This window comes from Nothobranchius furzeri, chromosome 2 (assembly GCF_043380555.1).
Source record: "Nothobranchius furzeri strain GRZ-AD chromosome 2, NfurGRZ-RIMD1, whole genome shotgun sequence".
In the NCBI taxonomy this organism is placed as follows: Eukaryota; Metazoa; Chordata; class Actinopteri; order Cyprinodontiformes; family Nothobranchiidae; genus Nothobranchius; species Nothobranchius furzeri.
Window position 1 is genome coordinate 71,233,427 of NC_091742.1, and position 17,542 is coordinate 71,250,968.

At 42.4% G+C, this 17,542-nt stretch overlaps 1 protein-coding gene across 9 annotated transcripts in view; it reads right to left on the minus strand.

Moving 5' to 3' along the window:
• The window catches only part of ppargc1a (peroxisome proliferator-activated receptor gamma, coactivator 1 alpha), a 533,637-nt gene that overhangs the window by 1,555 nt on the left and 514,540 nt on the right, over nt 1–17,542 (minus strand). For 6 of the 9 annotated variants that reach the window (XM_070547830.1, XM_070547832.1, XM_070547828.1 and 3 more), the window contains exons 6-12: nt 17,465–17,510; nt 17,163–17,236; nt 11,334–12,564; nt 9,422–9,514; nt 7,428–7,548; nt 5,479–5,600; nt 3,142–3,293 (exon numbers count right to left, since the gene is read on the minus strand). In XM_070547830.1, the coding sequence (XP_070403931.1) occupies nt 3,142–3,293; nt 5,479–5,600; nt 7,428–7,548; nt 9,422–9,514; nt 11,334–12,564; nt 17,163–17,236; nt 17,465–17,510 (1,839 nt within the window). Of the gene's footprint in view, nt 1–3,141; nt 3,294–5,478; nt 5,601–7,195; nt 7,549–9,421; nt 9,515–11,333; nt 12,565–17,162; nt 17,237–17,464; nt 17,511–17,542 lie in introns of those variants that run through there. The other 3 variants (XR_011517762.1, XM_070547831.1, XR_011517756.1) reach the window with 3 other exon arrangements.

A 17,542-nucleotide genomic window follows, 5' to 3' on the forward strand; every position in this document is an offset into this window, starting at 1 on the left:
TTATGGCCAGAGCTCAAAGAATATGTTTTAACACTGATGTAGCTTCACTTTAATCTGATATGAGGTTATGTTTTTCCCTTACTCCGTGTGGCCAGACAGTTCTGTCTTTAGGACTAAAGGAAGTGCAACGATGCCGAACTTCCACAAACTCATAAACGATCAAATTAAAACTTGACTAAATTGCAAGTTAATACACAACTTTATGAATACCCCCCCCCCCCCCCCCCCCCCCCCACACACACACACACACACACACACTCCGACCTACAGAGTCTGGCCTGCTGCAGTAAACAGTAACTAGGATAGTCAATCAATGACTACAAGTTGTGTTTAGCCGTCTTGCATCAAGTGCAGACAGCTAGTTCCTTTAAATATGAAAGAAAAGTCTAAGACATTTTTGTATGCTTATACAAATGAAGTTACATACTGTTTAGTAAACTGTGGGAAAAACTTTAAGAGCATTTCTTTATTTAGCTGGACAAAGGCCTGTCCGTTAGGTAATTGTTTATTGTGAAGGCAGCTATTAGGACAGCAAAGTTCATTGCAATTGTTTTCCAGCACAGGAACATATTTTATCTTATTGTTTTACAGGATTTTCAATATCATATTATATGAAATCAGATATATTGTTTTCGATTGCATTGGATAAAATTGGCTTGCATTGCATCAGATCATCTAGGGCTGCACAAAACATTGCAAATTTACAGTTATTACAATATCGAGTTATGTCAATATCGCAAAAAACCTGCCTGAACCGCAATAAATCATAGCTTATTTTATTGCTATTGAACTTTATTTCTTAAGATGCTTGAACACAATGGGATAAGCAAAATATGGGTTTGTTACAAATAGTGTCATCACACTGTTAAAAAAAAGTGGAACTTCTTGTTTTTGTATCATAGTATCAAATAGTAACAAACTGTATCACATCATGTCACATTTCATCAAATCACATTCAGGTGAAACTGGAAAAATTTGAATTTGATGTGAAAGTCTATTTATATCAGTGATTCATGTTAGACTGAGAGACCACCTAAAGGCTCAGGAACCCTTTCCAGGTGTTCTGGATCCATTAGCTGATTAGAGTGTGACACTTTGAGTCTAGAATATTGAACCTTTTCACAATATTCTAATTGTATGAGATTTTGAATGTGTGATTTTCGCCAGCTGAAAGCCATAGTCACAATTTTAACAAATAAAGGTTGAAATATCTGGCTTTGCATGTAGTGAGTCTCTCTGATTTGTTAGTTTCACCTTTAATGTTGAATTAGTGACATAAATGAGCTTTGCACCAAATTCTAATTTTGGAGTTTTTACCTGTAATGTAGAATTGCAGCTATCGTATTATACCTTACTGTGCTTTATCATCCCATGCAGATTGCATCATCTTGTATTGTATAAATCCTAGACTTTTTGATGCATAATTGTCGAGTTTCATGCTTTCTACCAGCAACGAATGATACAAAACATACATTTATTTTTGTTTATCTGAAAAGTCACACGCTACAGTGAATTTACTATGCTTAATCATAGCATGCACGTTGAATTTATTGTGGAAACTGTTGAACCTTGGACAAAGGCAAGCATTTCTAAACCATTTCCTTCCCCCTGTCCATCTCCTTTGTGTCCTGTTTATCCCGATCAGCCCGATAATACATAAAAAGTATCTTATCTGACCCAACAGACAGCTTCACAAATGGGGCCCCTACAGGGCCCAGCAGCACACTTCCCGTGCTTTGAGAAATGGGAATGACCGTGGCAGCTAAGAGATGCCGGTTGTGATCTAAAGCACTGGCCAAGGGCTGGATTGTGTCTTGCTGCACACCTTGAGGGATGAAAAATACCCAGGTGCTCTACTTAAAACTAATGGACAGTGTCTCAGAAAAAAAATAAATGAAGAATGGTTTGGATACCAAAGTATTAGAAAATGCTCCTCTCAATCTCTTTATACCGAGCTATCAATATGGAGGCAACCAAAACAGCCCGTTCTTGACAAAGAAGTGCTTGAATGAAGGTCCTTCCATTTCAGTAGACTGATTAGTCAATCTCAGTATAATGTCTCTCCTCAAGGACTTCAAGATAAGAAACTGTTTCTGTGTCTCGTCTTCTCTTTAAGAAGGCTAGTAGCTGGACGTAAGAGCTTGGGTAAAGTACGGAAACTGCATCATTTATTCAGAAAACTACTCTTTTTCTCTAAAATGACCCACTGACCCTCTTATACTGTAGTAGTGCGCTTCAGATCTCTGACCTTGCATATTGCTGCCAAAATGTCAATACCCATTTTACGTGTCATCGTCGAATGGATGAGATGATCTTTTGTTGGTGTGCAAGAACCCAGAATGATGGGGCCTACCTCACCTCCTTTAAGCACCGTGCAGACAACACAGGGAAAAAGAAAGTACTTGATTTTCTCTGCATGTCAAAAGTGGGGCATCATGCAAGAAGAAAAAAAGCCCCGATTTCACTGATTGCTTGCATTATTTATCAACTGCATCACTCAGCCTTCTGCTATATCCATTCCAGTTAGATTCCTGTTTGAGTGTTTGTGTACGTTTACTCCGGAGTCCGATGAATTCTGCTGTGTTGCAGTCTGTTTCATAAATTCCGTAAAGGCAGATTTAGCCAGCAGGTAGTGTGCACTCGTGGTCAGCTTTCGTCTTTTTCTCCCCTTTTACTTCATCTCCTTCCAGGTAATTTACCTCCTCGTTCCCATGAAAGGATCCCCACATACGTGTTTACAGCACCACATAAGAGACACTCCATTTACATGGAGGCGCAGATGCTTTTAAGTGCAGTCTCGCCCTCTGACGTCTTGTTTTCCATACTAAGAAACATGCATCCGATGTCCACATGAGTAATGGAGTCTGCCTCATTCTTTTCTAAGAGACTGCGGCTGCTTGCAAGGAGGAAAAAGAGCTCCATCCTCGGCCCGTTCACAAACCGACCTTTGCCCTTGCTTTGCAATTTCAAACCAAAATGCCTCATGGAGACATTCAGTTATTATGTGCACATAGAAGGGGATGTTTTGATCTGGAGGCACCACTTAAGGCTTTTCACCGTCTTATTTTGCCCATACCCATGCCTAGCACTCAAATACACAGCACAGCAGCCAACAAAGTGAACAACAGAAGCTGCACTCACCCAAGTCTGTGTAATGCGATTTGCAGAGCTGCTTTTGTCCACCGAAACACAAGTCAAACTGAGGCTCATTTGACCTGCGCAAGGTGTGTCCGTTCTCAAGGGCGGTAAAGGCGTCACAGGTGTAGCGGTACACGATGAAGCCAAAATTGTCCCTGGTCAAAAATAGAAAAAGGACACGTCACCATGTTGCTGTGGGGTAACAATGACTCAACAGAAAGGCCTTGTCTTAGATGACAATCACGCTATTTATATGCAAAAGAGAATCGATAGAGGTGTATCTTTAGGGCTCTTGTCGGTATACAAGGAGATGAATCAGGAGGTCTCTGGGACTGCAGGTATTTGTTTTGGCCTTATAGTTTGGATGGATCAGCAAAAAATATTTTTGTCAAATGTAATTAAGCGGTTAGTTTTTGTTAAGAGTTAAACATCACGTCTTCCCAATAGTAACGTAAAAAAGATGGAAAAGGGCTACTCGAAAGTGACCTCAACGAGAAAACCAGTTTATACACTGTTTGTTTTGACAGAATGATGATTGACTTTAATCTTCATATTTGATTTGAAACAATTTTTTACCAACTTTAAAAATAAATAAATAAATAAATAATGGTCTCACTGTGTGTAACATGCAGGATGAATGTGAAAATAGTCTTCTACCCCTATTCCCTGCTTCTGATTGAAAAAAAAAAAACGGAAAAACGCTCAGTTCAGAAAATCTTGACAGATCTACATCACACTGTCACTTAATGTTCATGGATTCACCTATCTTGACTCATGAAGAAGAAGGTTGTTGTTGGTGCAGCATCCTGGAAACACCAGAGAGCATCTTGGCTAGTAGGAGATACCTGTTAGCCTTAGCAACTCCACTCCATAGCAGAACTCCTCCAGGCGTGTGTTATTTGTGGAGATAAAACATCAACGTCGCACAGCAATTGGAGTCAGTGGTAGAGTTGTGTTGCTGTTAGCCAATCAGCGGTGAGATGTGCAAATAACAGGAAACAAGCCTCCAAATCCTGCCTCTGAAGCTACTTTCTCCTCCAGGTGACTTCAACATGATCAAACACACACATCAGAGCCTTATTTCCCCCAGAGAACAACGTCCAACCTACTAGAGACCACCGCAAGTGTACAAAATACATGGGTGCACTTGATCTTTAAAATCATCTAGTTTTTTTTAAACACAGCGTAGTAAAGATGTGTTTTTATCATTTTTGCCGACAAGTTTCAGCTAACGCTGTAGTCTTCCTCAGAGCATGTCAATGTTGGTGGCCTTACTTCCTTCTCTGTTTATCTGTTTTCACTCTGATTACGTAGATCTTTAACATTTTGATTGTATTGTTGACAGTTTGACCGTTGCTGTTCTGACTCCACATTGCAGCTGATTTAAATCTAACTTTAGTAAATCTGTATTTGTAACTATACTGCTGTATAGCTAATCCCAACATTTTGACTTTACCCATGACTTTTGATTTTTTTTCTTGACATTTTGACCTGTTTATAAGTTCAGCTTTATTACAGCTGACCTTAACGGTGACATTTCAACTTTAATTTTAACATTTACATTTTATTATCAACATTTACATTTTATCCTTACCGTTTTGAATTTTAATCTAGATTTTCATGTTATTACAGCCTTTAATCTCCACATTAAATTTGTGTTCCTGACATGTTGAATTTCTTCAGAAAAACGTGACCTATTTTGTGTTTTAACATCATCATAGCTAACCTGAAACTCAACATTTAATTGTATGAATGGCTCGTTCAATCAGTACATTTTGCAGTGGTCTCTAGTAGAGCCTTGTTCGTAGTATTGGGGGACACACACACTGGTATTACATTTGTACTTCTCACCCTTGATTGGATAACAGCAACACAACTCTACTGCTGATTCTCAATATTTTTGTTTTATCTCCACAAGTAAGACAAGCCTGAAGGAGTTCTGCTATGTGGTGGAGTTGCTATTGCTAACGGTTAGTTTCTGCTAGGCGAGATGTTCTCTGCTGTTTTCTGGACGCTAAACCAACAGCCTTCTCCGTCGTGAGTCAAGAGGAGTGAGTCCAGAAATAATCATTAAAAATAGTTTTTCAGTGTTCCACACCTTTAAGCCACGATGTGGACAAATGATTCGGGTTTTATTGTTATTTTGACATAATTCCTGTAGTATTAAAAATGTTCATAGCCACCTCTTTGATGTTATGAACAACATTTTTACTTTATTCTCAAAATACTATTTAGACTTTTTTTCTCCACACTGGAAAACAAATGTCCGCCCTCCGTGGCCCTGATACGTTGCCATGGTAATGCCAGGCTGCTGCGAGTATGCAAATCTTGCAGCCTTACCCATCATCCCTTAAGTTCACTGCACATTCTTCAATTTCCCCAAAGACTTCAAAGCGGCGCTTCAGCTCTGTTCGGCTGCAGTCGGACCTCAGTCGCCCCACGTACACCACCCGTCTCTCCTCCTGCTCGTTAAAACAAAAGACAGAGGCGGGAACGGAGATTAAAAGGGGGAGGCTTGTTTTCCCTGTCTCCCCTCTCTCTCTCTCTCTCTTCACCAGGCTTTAATGAATTGGTCTTGATCACTCCTGTGGTTACTGCTGCTGCTGACTTTGGGCCCTTGTGTTTTTTTTTTGGGTCCTCTCCTTTGTGTCTGCCTGCTTGTGTTCACCAGTGATTGGTTCCGTTTGCTTCCTCTTATCTGATGAAGAAGCAGTTCAGAAGCACCTTCAATCTACCTTGACACGACAATTCCTCTTTCTCTCTGCAACTCATCAACCAGAGGCAGTGTGATTTTTATCGAAGGGTGCCACGTCTCAAGTTTGTGACTGTTTCTTTTTTCGTGAAGTCTAAAAATGAAGCTTTGGAGAGACTAAATCATATATCACTGATTAACAACACCGCCCCACACACACACCTTTAGACCAAATACAGAGAGACCCTGCGCGCTAAACAAGAAGGCATGTTAATATTAAAAGAACACTTGCATCGGAGACACGAAGCACTAAAAGCAGCGGCGTCGAGCTACGAGGCAGAAAAACAGATTTTCCATGAAACTCAAAGGACGGGTGGGGGTAAGGTTGGAGTAACTTAGGAACAAACCGCAGAAGGCAGCAGTTATGGCTTTTGAGTACCTTAATTGCATCTGCTAATCATCTAATACAGTTAAGTCCTCAGGCCATGGTCTATCGCCAACGTTATTTATTTATTCATTCATTTACTCGCCGTGGCTGCGGCATGTCCATCGAGGCCTGCTGCAATTTCAGGAGCCGTCTTGAGAACGGCAGTAACATGTATGTAAATCAGCTGCTCAAAATTCACCTTTGTCTGCTTGGTTTACAGCTGAGAATGCCACAAATTAACTACAGATTACCGCTACGCTTTTCCCACCGTCTTTTATGCTTACGTACTATTTTAGACTAGAAAAAGTCTTTGCTGAATTAGAGGTTTTGTTGCTGACAAGTGATAAATAAGTGGTCTTTCCTTGATGGCACCCTGAGGGCTGCTTATATGTGTGTGTGAGAATGAGTTTTTTATTTTTTATGTTTTTAAAAGCAGAACAACCGAAACGAGAGAGAGAGAAAAAAAAGGCTCTTTCTCATCTCTGTCCTCCCAAATCTTGTTTGACAGCTTGAGCTTGACTGCTCATGATTGTTTGCCTCTCCATCTCTGGGAGAAAAAGCATGCACGCTGAGCCGAGCTTGCATTACTGTATCATTTAATGTGTGTTTTATCAACGGGTGGTGAGCAGCTCTAGCCTGCTGGAAACTGGAATTATTTCCCACTGAGACAAGGAGATAAAGGAAGGAATGTGATTTTCACTGAATCTGGCTGAATTCTGCAAAAGATTCACAAAATAAATGATTTACAAAGAAAAAATCTGTGACCTTTTCCTTTTTTTTTTTGGTAAAAAAAAAATCCTCTTCTGCTATTTTATCGTTTTACCCCCTTGGTGTGATTAATACGAGTCGACAGTGTTTCCGGACGACAAAGATGTTAAAAATACACAACCCAGAGATAAAGAGGAAGGGCCTGTCGCCTGAATCATTCAGGAACTCACTTTGTATGTATTCTCTCAGTAGAGAAACACTCTGGCACATGGCACAGGGCTCGAGGCGGTCTCATCCTTAGTGATCTGTGGGAGGTTTCTGTGGGCTGTGCCACATCACTGATTACATGTGCTCTTTTATCAGCGACGGGGATGGAAAGAAAGTCAAACAACTAAAAAAAAGTAAAAAAAAAAAAAAAACATCCAAGCAGTGATAGAGGAAATGCAACTTGAATTGACTCACTATTGCTTTTTGCCTTTGCTGCTCTCTCTGCTCGGTCCTTTCAAACTCCTGCTTCTCATAATCCCGGCGATACTCCTCCCTCTTCAGCCTCTCGTGCTGGTACTCCTCGTAGCTGTCATACCTGTGGAGGGAAAGATATGTACGACATCGATCACTGTCCTCCCCCGTCCCTTTGAATGTGCCGCTGCTGTCGATGCTTATGAAGAACAATTGCAAGTATCCACCAAGGACCGGTCCACTGATGGCTGTGGAGCTGGTTGCAGAGTAAAGGAGATGGACGTGTTAATAAGATGTCTTTTTGCTGCTACTAAGAACGCGGCGCCTGCAGGACAGGCCCGCGGGAGTGCCGGCGAGCGGCGCAGTTGGGGACCCAGGCAGCTGCAGTTGTCAGCACAACTTCACATGTCATTACTTTCTGCTTAGTTAGGGCTTCATCAAGAAGGAAAGTGCTGCTTTCTCCTCCCCCTGCACCCCCGCCCTAGACCAGCACAAGGCATGTCCACTAAGTTTTGTACTGATGAGCGACTCTCGGGCTTGTCGGGTGTCATTAGGCACGTGGGCGCCAAATCAGCTTGGAGTGCTGAGATGGGGTCAGTCTGTGCCAGTATTTCTCTGCATACGAAACAGTTCTGTCTGCTGTGGCTCATGGAAAACTACAAACATGCTAAGCTTTGACTGTCTCTGCCACATAGAGATTTTTTTAGCTTGTAAAAATTTGTAAATAAAACAATTATAAATCACAAATGTGATCCATTGTCTGAAAGTAGATGGGCGTGACTTAGGCTCCTCACATGCAGCTAGCATGCACTTCCTGTACAGCCTGGGGCCTTCCATGCAGGATTGTCTTATTGTCAGCGATGTAAACATTTTAAAAATATGTTGCACAAACTTCTGCAAAATGTTTAAAATTTCATAGCCCAATTTTTAAGGATGCTGGTGCTCCTAAAATACACCCCCCACTTGAACAGACAGTGTGTTTACACACACATCTATGTCTATCTAGGTCAATCTTAAGTAATAAGCTGGGAGTCTTTATCCTAGTTTACATGCACGTAAGAAAACCAAACTCTCAAATGAAGTTTGTTCCACTCCAGTACAGTAGGTGGTGACATGTGCCCTTTCATGTTGACATTCTTCCAGGTAGTTTATAGCAACACAAATAGTAAACAAACTCTGTCGGGAGCGAAGCAGACAAAGTTAAAACAAGACGAGTACAATGGCCAAAGGAATGGACAGCAACAACGCTGCAGCACAGCTTATTTAGAACGTACTGTAATGTTTGATGATATGACATGTGTTACTTTGTGGACATGAAGACCACTTTACTTTCAGAAGTTAGCAAAATCGGCTCAACTGATCCGTTTGCACGTAGATGAACTCGGGTTCCTACCACATTACCTGAGTGTCTCAGCTCGAATAGAGCCTGTTTGCTTTTAGCAAGACTGATGGACAATATTTAGGACCATAGTTCAGTTTCCTGATGCACATGTGAGTGCTGAGAAACCAGAGTGACTGTGAAGTTTACCTTAATTTGTGGGTGCTTAGCACCCCTAAACACTGGAAGCATCAGCAGCGTGGAACAGCAGCAGAGCGTCACTGCCTCAAATAGAATCCATTATCGTCTATGGGAGCGATTCAAACCAGCAACGAAGCGGCAGTTTTCGATTCTATCCCAGAAGAGGCGCGCCGCATCGCTCAAGATAGGATCGGGTTCTATTTTTCCTGCGAGCCGCTTCTGCTGCTGAGGCTGACCATGTAACTTTTTCATAAAATCCAACTTCAAAAAGATCCAAACTACCATCTGATGTTTGACCCTTCTAACTGTTACTAGCAAAACACATGATGGTTTTTTGCTAAGCTTCCATTGTAATCTTGGAATTTTTGTCAAGAACTTGCACACAATAAACATTTGTCCTTACCTGAAGCACTGAACTTTACTGAGATTAACAATGCATATTAAACAGGAGGCTAAATAATTGATTTAAAACAATTACCTTGGCCTGCGGCTGAGAGGAGATCGAGACCGAGGGTGGGGGCTCTTTTGAAATCTGGAGCGAAAAGCGTTCACATCTGAGCTGTGATGAGACCTGGTAAGAAAAACACACCAACAAAGCCAGACAGTTTTTCAATGCCATTTCAATAAAGATATCATCTTTTATTTCAGTATTTCCTTATCTGCACAAGAACCAATAAAGGTGCTAACTTCCCTCCTAGTTTCAATGCAACTGCAGCAAATGTTGATGATTTACACCAGAACTTTTTAAACACCTGAGCTGGCTTCTGCATGCTCTAACTATCTATGTTGTATGAGGAAGTGGTCAATAGTTTAAACCCTGGTGGCCTGACTGTGGAGCTTTCACGTCTGGACTCTTTGAGCTTCTGATGCTCAATTATTGAAGTGTTCCTGAAGAAGGAAGACCTGAATAATGAAAAAAGAGAGAAGTTTTTGGGAAGCTAAGTGAAGTAAAGCAGTGCCAGTTCTTGAAATAAAAAATTATATGCTGTGAAGCCAAAACCAAGTAGAATAATACTGAGAACTGCTCTGCTGAAACGCTGTATTCTGATTCCTGCATGACTCGCTTCTTTTCTTGCAAACACCAACGCCTATTCAGTATTTCTACAAAGCTTGTCAGTGTCAAGATTTTGATCGAATGCCTTGAGTCTATTACTGCATAATTTGCGAGCAAGTTGGTGTAGAATAAAGAACAAGGGCCCGAACAAGATAAAGTGATTCCATCGGCTCCGTGGAGTAAACTGACCTTTTAGTAATCATGCAAACAAAGTGAGTCACTGCAGTGGAGTCCGACACTGTGAGGAGCTCAATGAGCTGCTAGTGACAAACTCAATTTATTCATGTCATTCTCAGTGAGCAGTGTTTGGTTCGCTTCTTCTACAAAATAAAAAAGCAACCAAAAGAAAACCTTCCGTGGATTTGATCAAAGGGAAGCATGGGAAAAGTAGTTCTCACAGAGGGTCTTATTGATAGGATCCTTTTGGAGTGGAGTTTTGAGACCACATTCCCACAGACTGGATTTGGCTTTTATCTCAGGGGATGTAAAAGAGGAGGGCTTGGCACTCGGTTAAAACAGCAGCTGCCACTTAAAACAATAGTCTCAGCAAAGAAAAGCAAAACAGAAGCAAAGGGAGCAAAGGGGGTGAGAGGGGAACGAGTGTTATTAGAGAAACGCTCAGATGAAACTTCCTGCAGAGAAATGAAAATGCATATTGTTCAAAAGTCTACTGCCAGAAGCTACTTTCGGGTTTGTTAGTTTGTTTTGTTTATAAATGTGGCTTTCAGCCAACTGATGAAATCTGAATGTGACTTTTTAAGTGTAAAACACCATGAGGTCAAGATCAAACCATTTAAGTGAGGTTATGTATCAAAAATTGTGTTTTTAGGATCGAAATGGGAGGGAAAGGGTTAGGGGTAGGGACAGGGTTAGAAAACAGACACTTTTATTTAAGACACTGAAGTAATTAGAAAATATGTGCGTGGGAATGCGTACAACCATCCAAGATGAAGTACAGACCCAGATCAAGACCTGTTTAAGAGGCTTTAGGGTCTACCTTGTCTAATCTATCTTTCATAACAATCCAGGCCTGTGTTAGGCTCTAAAGCTGGTCCCACTGCCACCTTGAAATCCCTTGTTTAGGGAGCAGCCAAAGGGCAAGTGTGTGCAGGCTAGCTTTCTACACTTTATGGTTTGTTTCCTGCTAACAGACACTTTCTCCATGATTGGAAAATCTATCCGTAAGAGCGTCATTGAACGTAAATGCCTCTATCAAGAGAGGCCAGCTATTGTTTGAAAGTAAAAACAATATTTTTAGGGGTAGGGGTTAAGGAATGATTTATGCCAAAGGAGAATCCCCACAGAGGAAGAAAGAAAAGTAAAGACGGGGGCTTACCAGGAGGAAGGCCGTCTGCCCGGTGAGCTGGACAGAGAGCGCCTGCGGTGCCGTGACGAGGAGCTACGGGAGCCAGAATGGGAACGAGAGCGGGAGCGGGACCCGCTGCTGGCCCAGCAGAAAGGCCTGCTGGGTGACAAGAGCAGGGAGGAAGGTGGGGAGACGGAGCCTCGTGAACGGGAGCAACTGGATGGCGGGGAACAGGAGGGAGAGCGGGGAGAGCAGTCAAAGAGTAGGTCCAGAGGGGTTCCCTCCCATGGAAAGATGAAGCAACTCTCGTGGCCCTTTTCCAACTCGATCTCATCGTGAAATGACGCAAACCCTGGATGCAGGTAGCTGGAGCCAGAAAGCCTCTGGGAGGAAAAGTCCTTCTCTCCCCCTTCAAAGGATTGCGGGGCCGTAGGCTTGTTTGGTTTGCTGCTTGAATCTCTCTCCAGCCCACTCTGGCTATAGAGGGCTTTTAGGGGAGGACCAAAGTGCTTGTTAAGTTCTGCTCTGATTTCCTGGTCGCACAGAAGCTTCCGGCTGGAGGCAGAAAGTTGTGGTTGGTCCCTAACAGTGGTTACCCCTTGTGTGGGGATCTGTGGGGTTTGTGTAAGGGTCGGTTCCCCTGAGCCCCGGACACAGTATGCTCCTCCATCCACAGGGACAAAATCCTGCTTCTTAGTCAAAGGGCTAGGTGAGGATGACGATGTACAACAAGAAGATGATGAAGAGGATGCTGAGATGGCTGAGTCCTTACATTCGACATGCCTGTTCTCCACTTTGCCAGCATTGGCCACAGAAGCAGCAGTAGCACCTGGGGTGAATGTCATTTCCACTGCTGGAGTCATGGAAACAGGTGCTGCACCCCCATCCTTCTTGGTATTAGCTGATGCCTGGCAATAATCATGATCACTGTGGCGACAGGAAATCGCCCGCTTGTTGTTGCCAGTGCTGCAATGCTCCTCAAGACCACCCCCCATTGCCTTTAGAGTGATAGCGTCGGGGAGGGCAGTGGATGCTTTGCTCAGCTGCGCATAGAGCTCAGTCTGTTCGGGACCCTTCCGGATGGGGCCTCCGGCTGAGGCACCTGGGGCCGGAGCCAAAGCACCGGCACCCAACTCACTCAGCCTGGCTCTTTTGCATGTCAAGGCCGAGGAGGAACATGGGGACAACTTAGTTTTCAGAGATGCTTTGAAAGGATTCTCTTGACTGGCTTTGTGTGGGGGCGTGGTAGGTGGTGTCAGACCTGCACAGGAGGAGGAAGAGACAGAGGTTGGGTGGGAGCAATAAAATGCAAAATAGACTCATATTGCAACCCTCACCAAGTAACCTTCTCCTCCCAGTCCTCCCTCGCCCATCTATAAACCCCGTCAGTATATGGACAGCGGACACAGATACATGCCTGATTAAAATATTCACTTTCACTTGGCCTAATCCTATTTTATTGCAATCTTGACAGATTAATGTAATGCTTGGTGTAACTTAATATGGCAGCGCTGTAATACGGATGGCTTGCTATTCTCCTCCTTTCTGACCTTGAAAAGATCCATTTTCAAGGGAAAAAAAGTCAGCAGGGGGAGAAAGGGAAAGGCATCTGATAAAAAGTAAAAAATTAACCAAATGTATCAGATATTTTTCACACCTCAAACAAATGTTATATGTAGAACACTCACTAAAATGACATTATGGGTTGTTTCAAGATAATTCCGTTATGTGCATTTTCCGTGCAACGCCGTTAGAGGACGATGAATGTCAAAAGTATCTCGGCACGTTTCGGCATTCCTACGGATGTTGTTACGGCAAGATGTTTGCCATTTCATTGAAGCATTATAAGAGCTGGTGTTTGGGTTGACATTCTTCTCAGATGTCTTCACCGCCTGCACGCCCCAATCTCTTCCCTCGCCTTCTACAGATTTACAACCAGACAGATGGCAGTTATATGGTAAGTCCTGAGATGAGCCCACTTTATAGCTTTGTTACTGCACTCACACAAACAAATGCCACCATTACTTTCACTCTGTCTTCCCACCTCTATTTTTTTTATTCTCTTCCTTTCTTCAGTAAACCCCTTTCTCTCCTTCCCTGTCTGCCATCTTCCCTGGATCAATCTCCCATTTCCCCCCACCTCTCTGTCAATCTTCATCTCTTCCCATTTCCGTGTCACGCAGAACAAATGTGCCCACACACAAAGGCACACTTGTCACCAAACAGTCTTTCGCTGAAGTAAAGCTCAAGCACTTTGAACACCTACGCTCTCCCCTTCTTCTTTGCCATTCCTATAATTCACATCATGCCCCCCTTCCTCCTTCTGCCATTGAATTCCACCAAATGACAGCTATTAGAATCAAATCCGATGCTGGAGTACGCACCAGTGAGAAAACCTGGCAAAAAAAGTGCGAGGGGCTGACACACGAATGTGTTTGCGTTTGAAGTTACTTGTTTAGGATGCATGATCTAATGGATATCAGGATAGTTACTGTCTTAATGTGACTCAGAGGACTGCAAGCACCTAACTTAGCCCCCACCACCACCCTCTTTTCCCCATCAGTCTCTTTTATCTCCCACAGCTGATGGTGACACTGTATATATGCATTATGCCAATTACAATTGGAGGTAGGAGGACGGGGGAAAGTAAATGTTAGACAATGGCTGAAATAACAAAACAAAACCTCAGCTTCATCAATGAAGTGCCATCTGTCCGAAACCATTTGCGCATGGGATCATAAACTAGGAGCCATTAGGAATGGCGGTGAAATAAATCACAGTTAGATAAATATGTGCCTCTCAGTCAAACTTGCCACTGGTGGATGATTTGCCGACACAAACACCGATCAGGCAGACGCTGGTGAGAAAATGGCAGAGCGAGCAAGCGTGTGAGTGAGAGAGAGAGACAGTTGTTTCGTTCCAGCTGTAAATCGCAGGGAGACCACAGAGCGAATAACAACTCCAGGCTTAAGGGGTTGATCCTGCAGTAAGCTATGCAAATAGCAACACACAGACCACCTCTGTGTCATGAGATACAGTAATTAAAGACAACACAGCAGTACGGAGTAAATCTATTAGCTTGGCAGAGATTAGACCTGAACAGTCACATCCCAAGGGGCCTCACCGCCTTCTCGAGCCTTTACAATACCTCTCTGAGAACGGTCAAGAAAACAAAGAGGCTGCAAACCTTCCATTTATTTGGTTTGTCATATTGTATTGGTTGTGCATGTCATGAAATCAGAGCCGCACACTCAACCAACCTTCCTCTGATTATCTGTAACACCACCATTATCTCTATTGTGCTGGAATGTTACTCTAAATCTGCAAAGGACGTGTAACAGCTTACACCAGAGCTCACCGGGATCCATATCCATCTGTCTCATACAGCAGGAGCTCCAAAAAGCTAATCTCTTACTACGAACGGGGGCTCAGCAATGCTAAGCTTTGCAGACTAATGACTTTTCTGCTAATATTCAATCCAAAAATTTGCACAGATTGGGAAAAGTCAGGTAAAGGGCTTTATTTGACCGAGCCAGTGAAATGGACGCAGAACAAATGTTCAGATTTGGCCACAGGTGAGCAGATTTGCCCACGTGCAGTAAGGCAAGAGGAAATATTAACAGAGCTCAATTGCCCCAAGAGCTTACAGGGTACTGATCTTTTCCTTTTTTTTTAAAGGTCTCAACAGGCATCCAGTTTGACCCTGAAAGCTTATCTACACAGGAGGGGTTAAACAACACTTCAACCAGTCGGAACAAAGAGGGTGCCTCTGGGGGTTTGGATTTCCAACCCTCATAAGTAGAGGGTGCAAGGGAGCAGACAGGAGGTAAATACAAGGATCACTGGTAAATGCATACCCAAAAGGACCAGTTTGAGAGGCCAAAGGGCAGCCAGTGTATTGTTATTCCCTTGGATGATTAATTATAAATAAATGTGTACTTAAAAATTATAATCAGATAAAGAAATGGATGCCTCCCTTTAGCACTGTTCATATTTGGTTTTCCTTTTAAGTTTGTGGCACCATTCGTAAAAAAACACCAAACATATAAAAAAACTGCTCTCAGGAAAGCTGCCTGCAAAATGATAAATGCTGTGAAGTAGCAGTTGAATAAGCTTTACATAGTAAACTTGGGTATTCTACATTTACCACTGAAAGGAAGGTGATTCTCAGTGCGTTTACATGCAGCCAGTAACCCTTTTAAAACCCGAATATTCACAATAACCCGGTTCCGCAGGTCCGTGTAAACACCGCCAGAAACCCGGATATGCTCATAACAGGGTTTTTAAAAACCCGGTTACTACACTTGGGGTAACCCTTGTCTAACCCGAATGTTTGGTCGTGTAAACGCATATCGGGATATCCCCATCAAAGCGTGTGTTCTGTGCATGCTCTGTTCGCAAGGAATCTTGGTCTTTTGAGTAGCGAGACGTCTTGTATGCGCCAGAACATCGTAAGTAAACAACAAGTTGGGAGCAACATGGCGAGTCGCGGCACAGCACCACACTTTGAGTGACGAGGAAACTAAAGCACAAACAAACGCGGTCGCTATCTCTTCCTAACTGGGAAACATGTTGTTGTTTTCACGAATACCAGAACAAGAAGAACCGGAAATGATGCATATTGCATCTGGACGTAGTCCATATGTCCTGACACTACCCCAACGTCCGCATTTAAATCGGGTTATGCAAGTTAGAGGTAACTCTTTCTATTTATACTTGTAAACGGGTTATTCTGATCAACTCAGAAACCCGAATACCGACCTTAACCCGATCATAACCCGGATATTGGCTGCATGTAAACGCAGTCAATGTCTGTGCCCGTGTGTTTCTCTAGTTTTAGCAAAACATATCATGTCTCACTAAATTTCTCACTAAACTGGATTAAATGAAAATCTCAGAAATAAATCTACAAATAATCACTTTTGCCATCAATTCAAATCAATTCAAGTTTATTTATATAGCGCCAAATCACGACAAGAGTCATCTCAACATGATTAAAGATGGCTACCACGGGTGGTCAACATTGGCAAACAAAAATAACAAATGTAAGTAGAGTTAGAGCTTTAGCTTTTTTCTCTTTTTAAACTATATGCCATATGTATGTAAACTTCTAAAAACAACAGGATTTCATAGAAAAAGGTTTGCTTTATTATAGAAGATTAAAAAGGATAGATGTGCTAATTAGTCCAAATCAATATTCAAGCATGTAAAATCTATCTGCTTGGTGTCTGACTTGACCTTTAAAGTGCAGAAAAGTTGAAGCTAAAACAGCAAATCTGCCAAACAAGCCAACTTAAAATTTATTTACATGCCTCTTAACATTTTGATATAGTAAAGCCATATATATGTTGTGGAGATTAAAAAAAGAAGTGATTTTCTTGGACCAAAAACAACTATCGGACCACCCGGTTGTCTGTCTTACTGAACCGCCACACTTCCCTGGGTCCTCCACTCACTACACACTCACGGATTTAGCAACAGAACACCACTGGTGAGAGGTTCTCCGCTCAATAATACCAGAGAAGGAGAAATAGCCGGCTGAGACCACTTCAACTTTAGGACAAACTACCAGAGTCTCAAAAAGAAAAAACACCTTTTGAAGTCTTGGACAACAAAAAGACGTTTGGATGTAGAAAACGGCGACTGGTGTTTAGCGATGTCTCTAGTAATGCGGGTTGCATAAGGTGGACGTGCCCCAGGGATGATAGACAATTGCCCACCCACGTTTGTGTGTAAAAGCTAGTTTGTTTTGCAGCTTTAACAAGACACTGGGAAGCCTACCATAAAACCTTCCAGATACACGTGAGTATCAGCGGTGCATGTAGGTTATAGTTTAAACAGCCAGAAAGTTGAGCTCACCTGGGGTTCCAGCAATCTCCACACTTAGTGTGCGTTCAATGGTTTTGTTCTCAAATGGTGATCCTTTGTGGTCACTGGAAGACAGAAAAAAAGAAGACTTGATTCTAATTCTTAAAATAAAGACCTTTGATACTTTTATGAAATAAAGAAAATGGAAATGAGCCACAAAAATGCCTCAACTGTGATTCTAGTTGATAAAAGTTTGTTTTGAACTCTAAAGGCCTTTCGATTTGCTTTAGTTTGTCGCTGCTTTGTTTTTATTTTTGTGCCTAGAATAATGTGGAAAAACTTCTTGCACTTACTTTGGAGACTCTGGGGTCAAAGGAAGTGGCAAGGTGGTTGGTTTGGCTGCAGAACACAAAGGAGCATGGGTAATTATT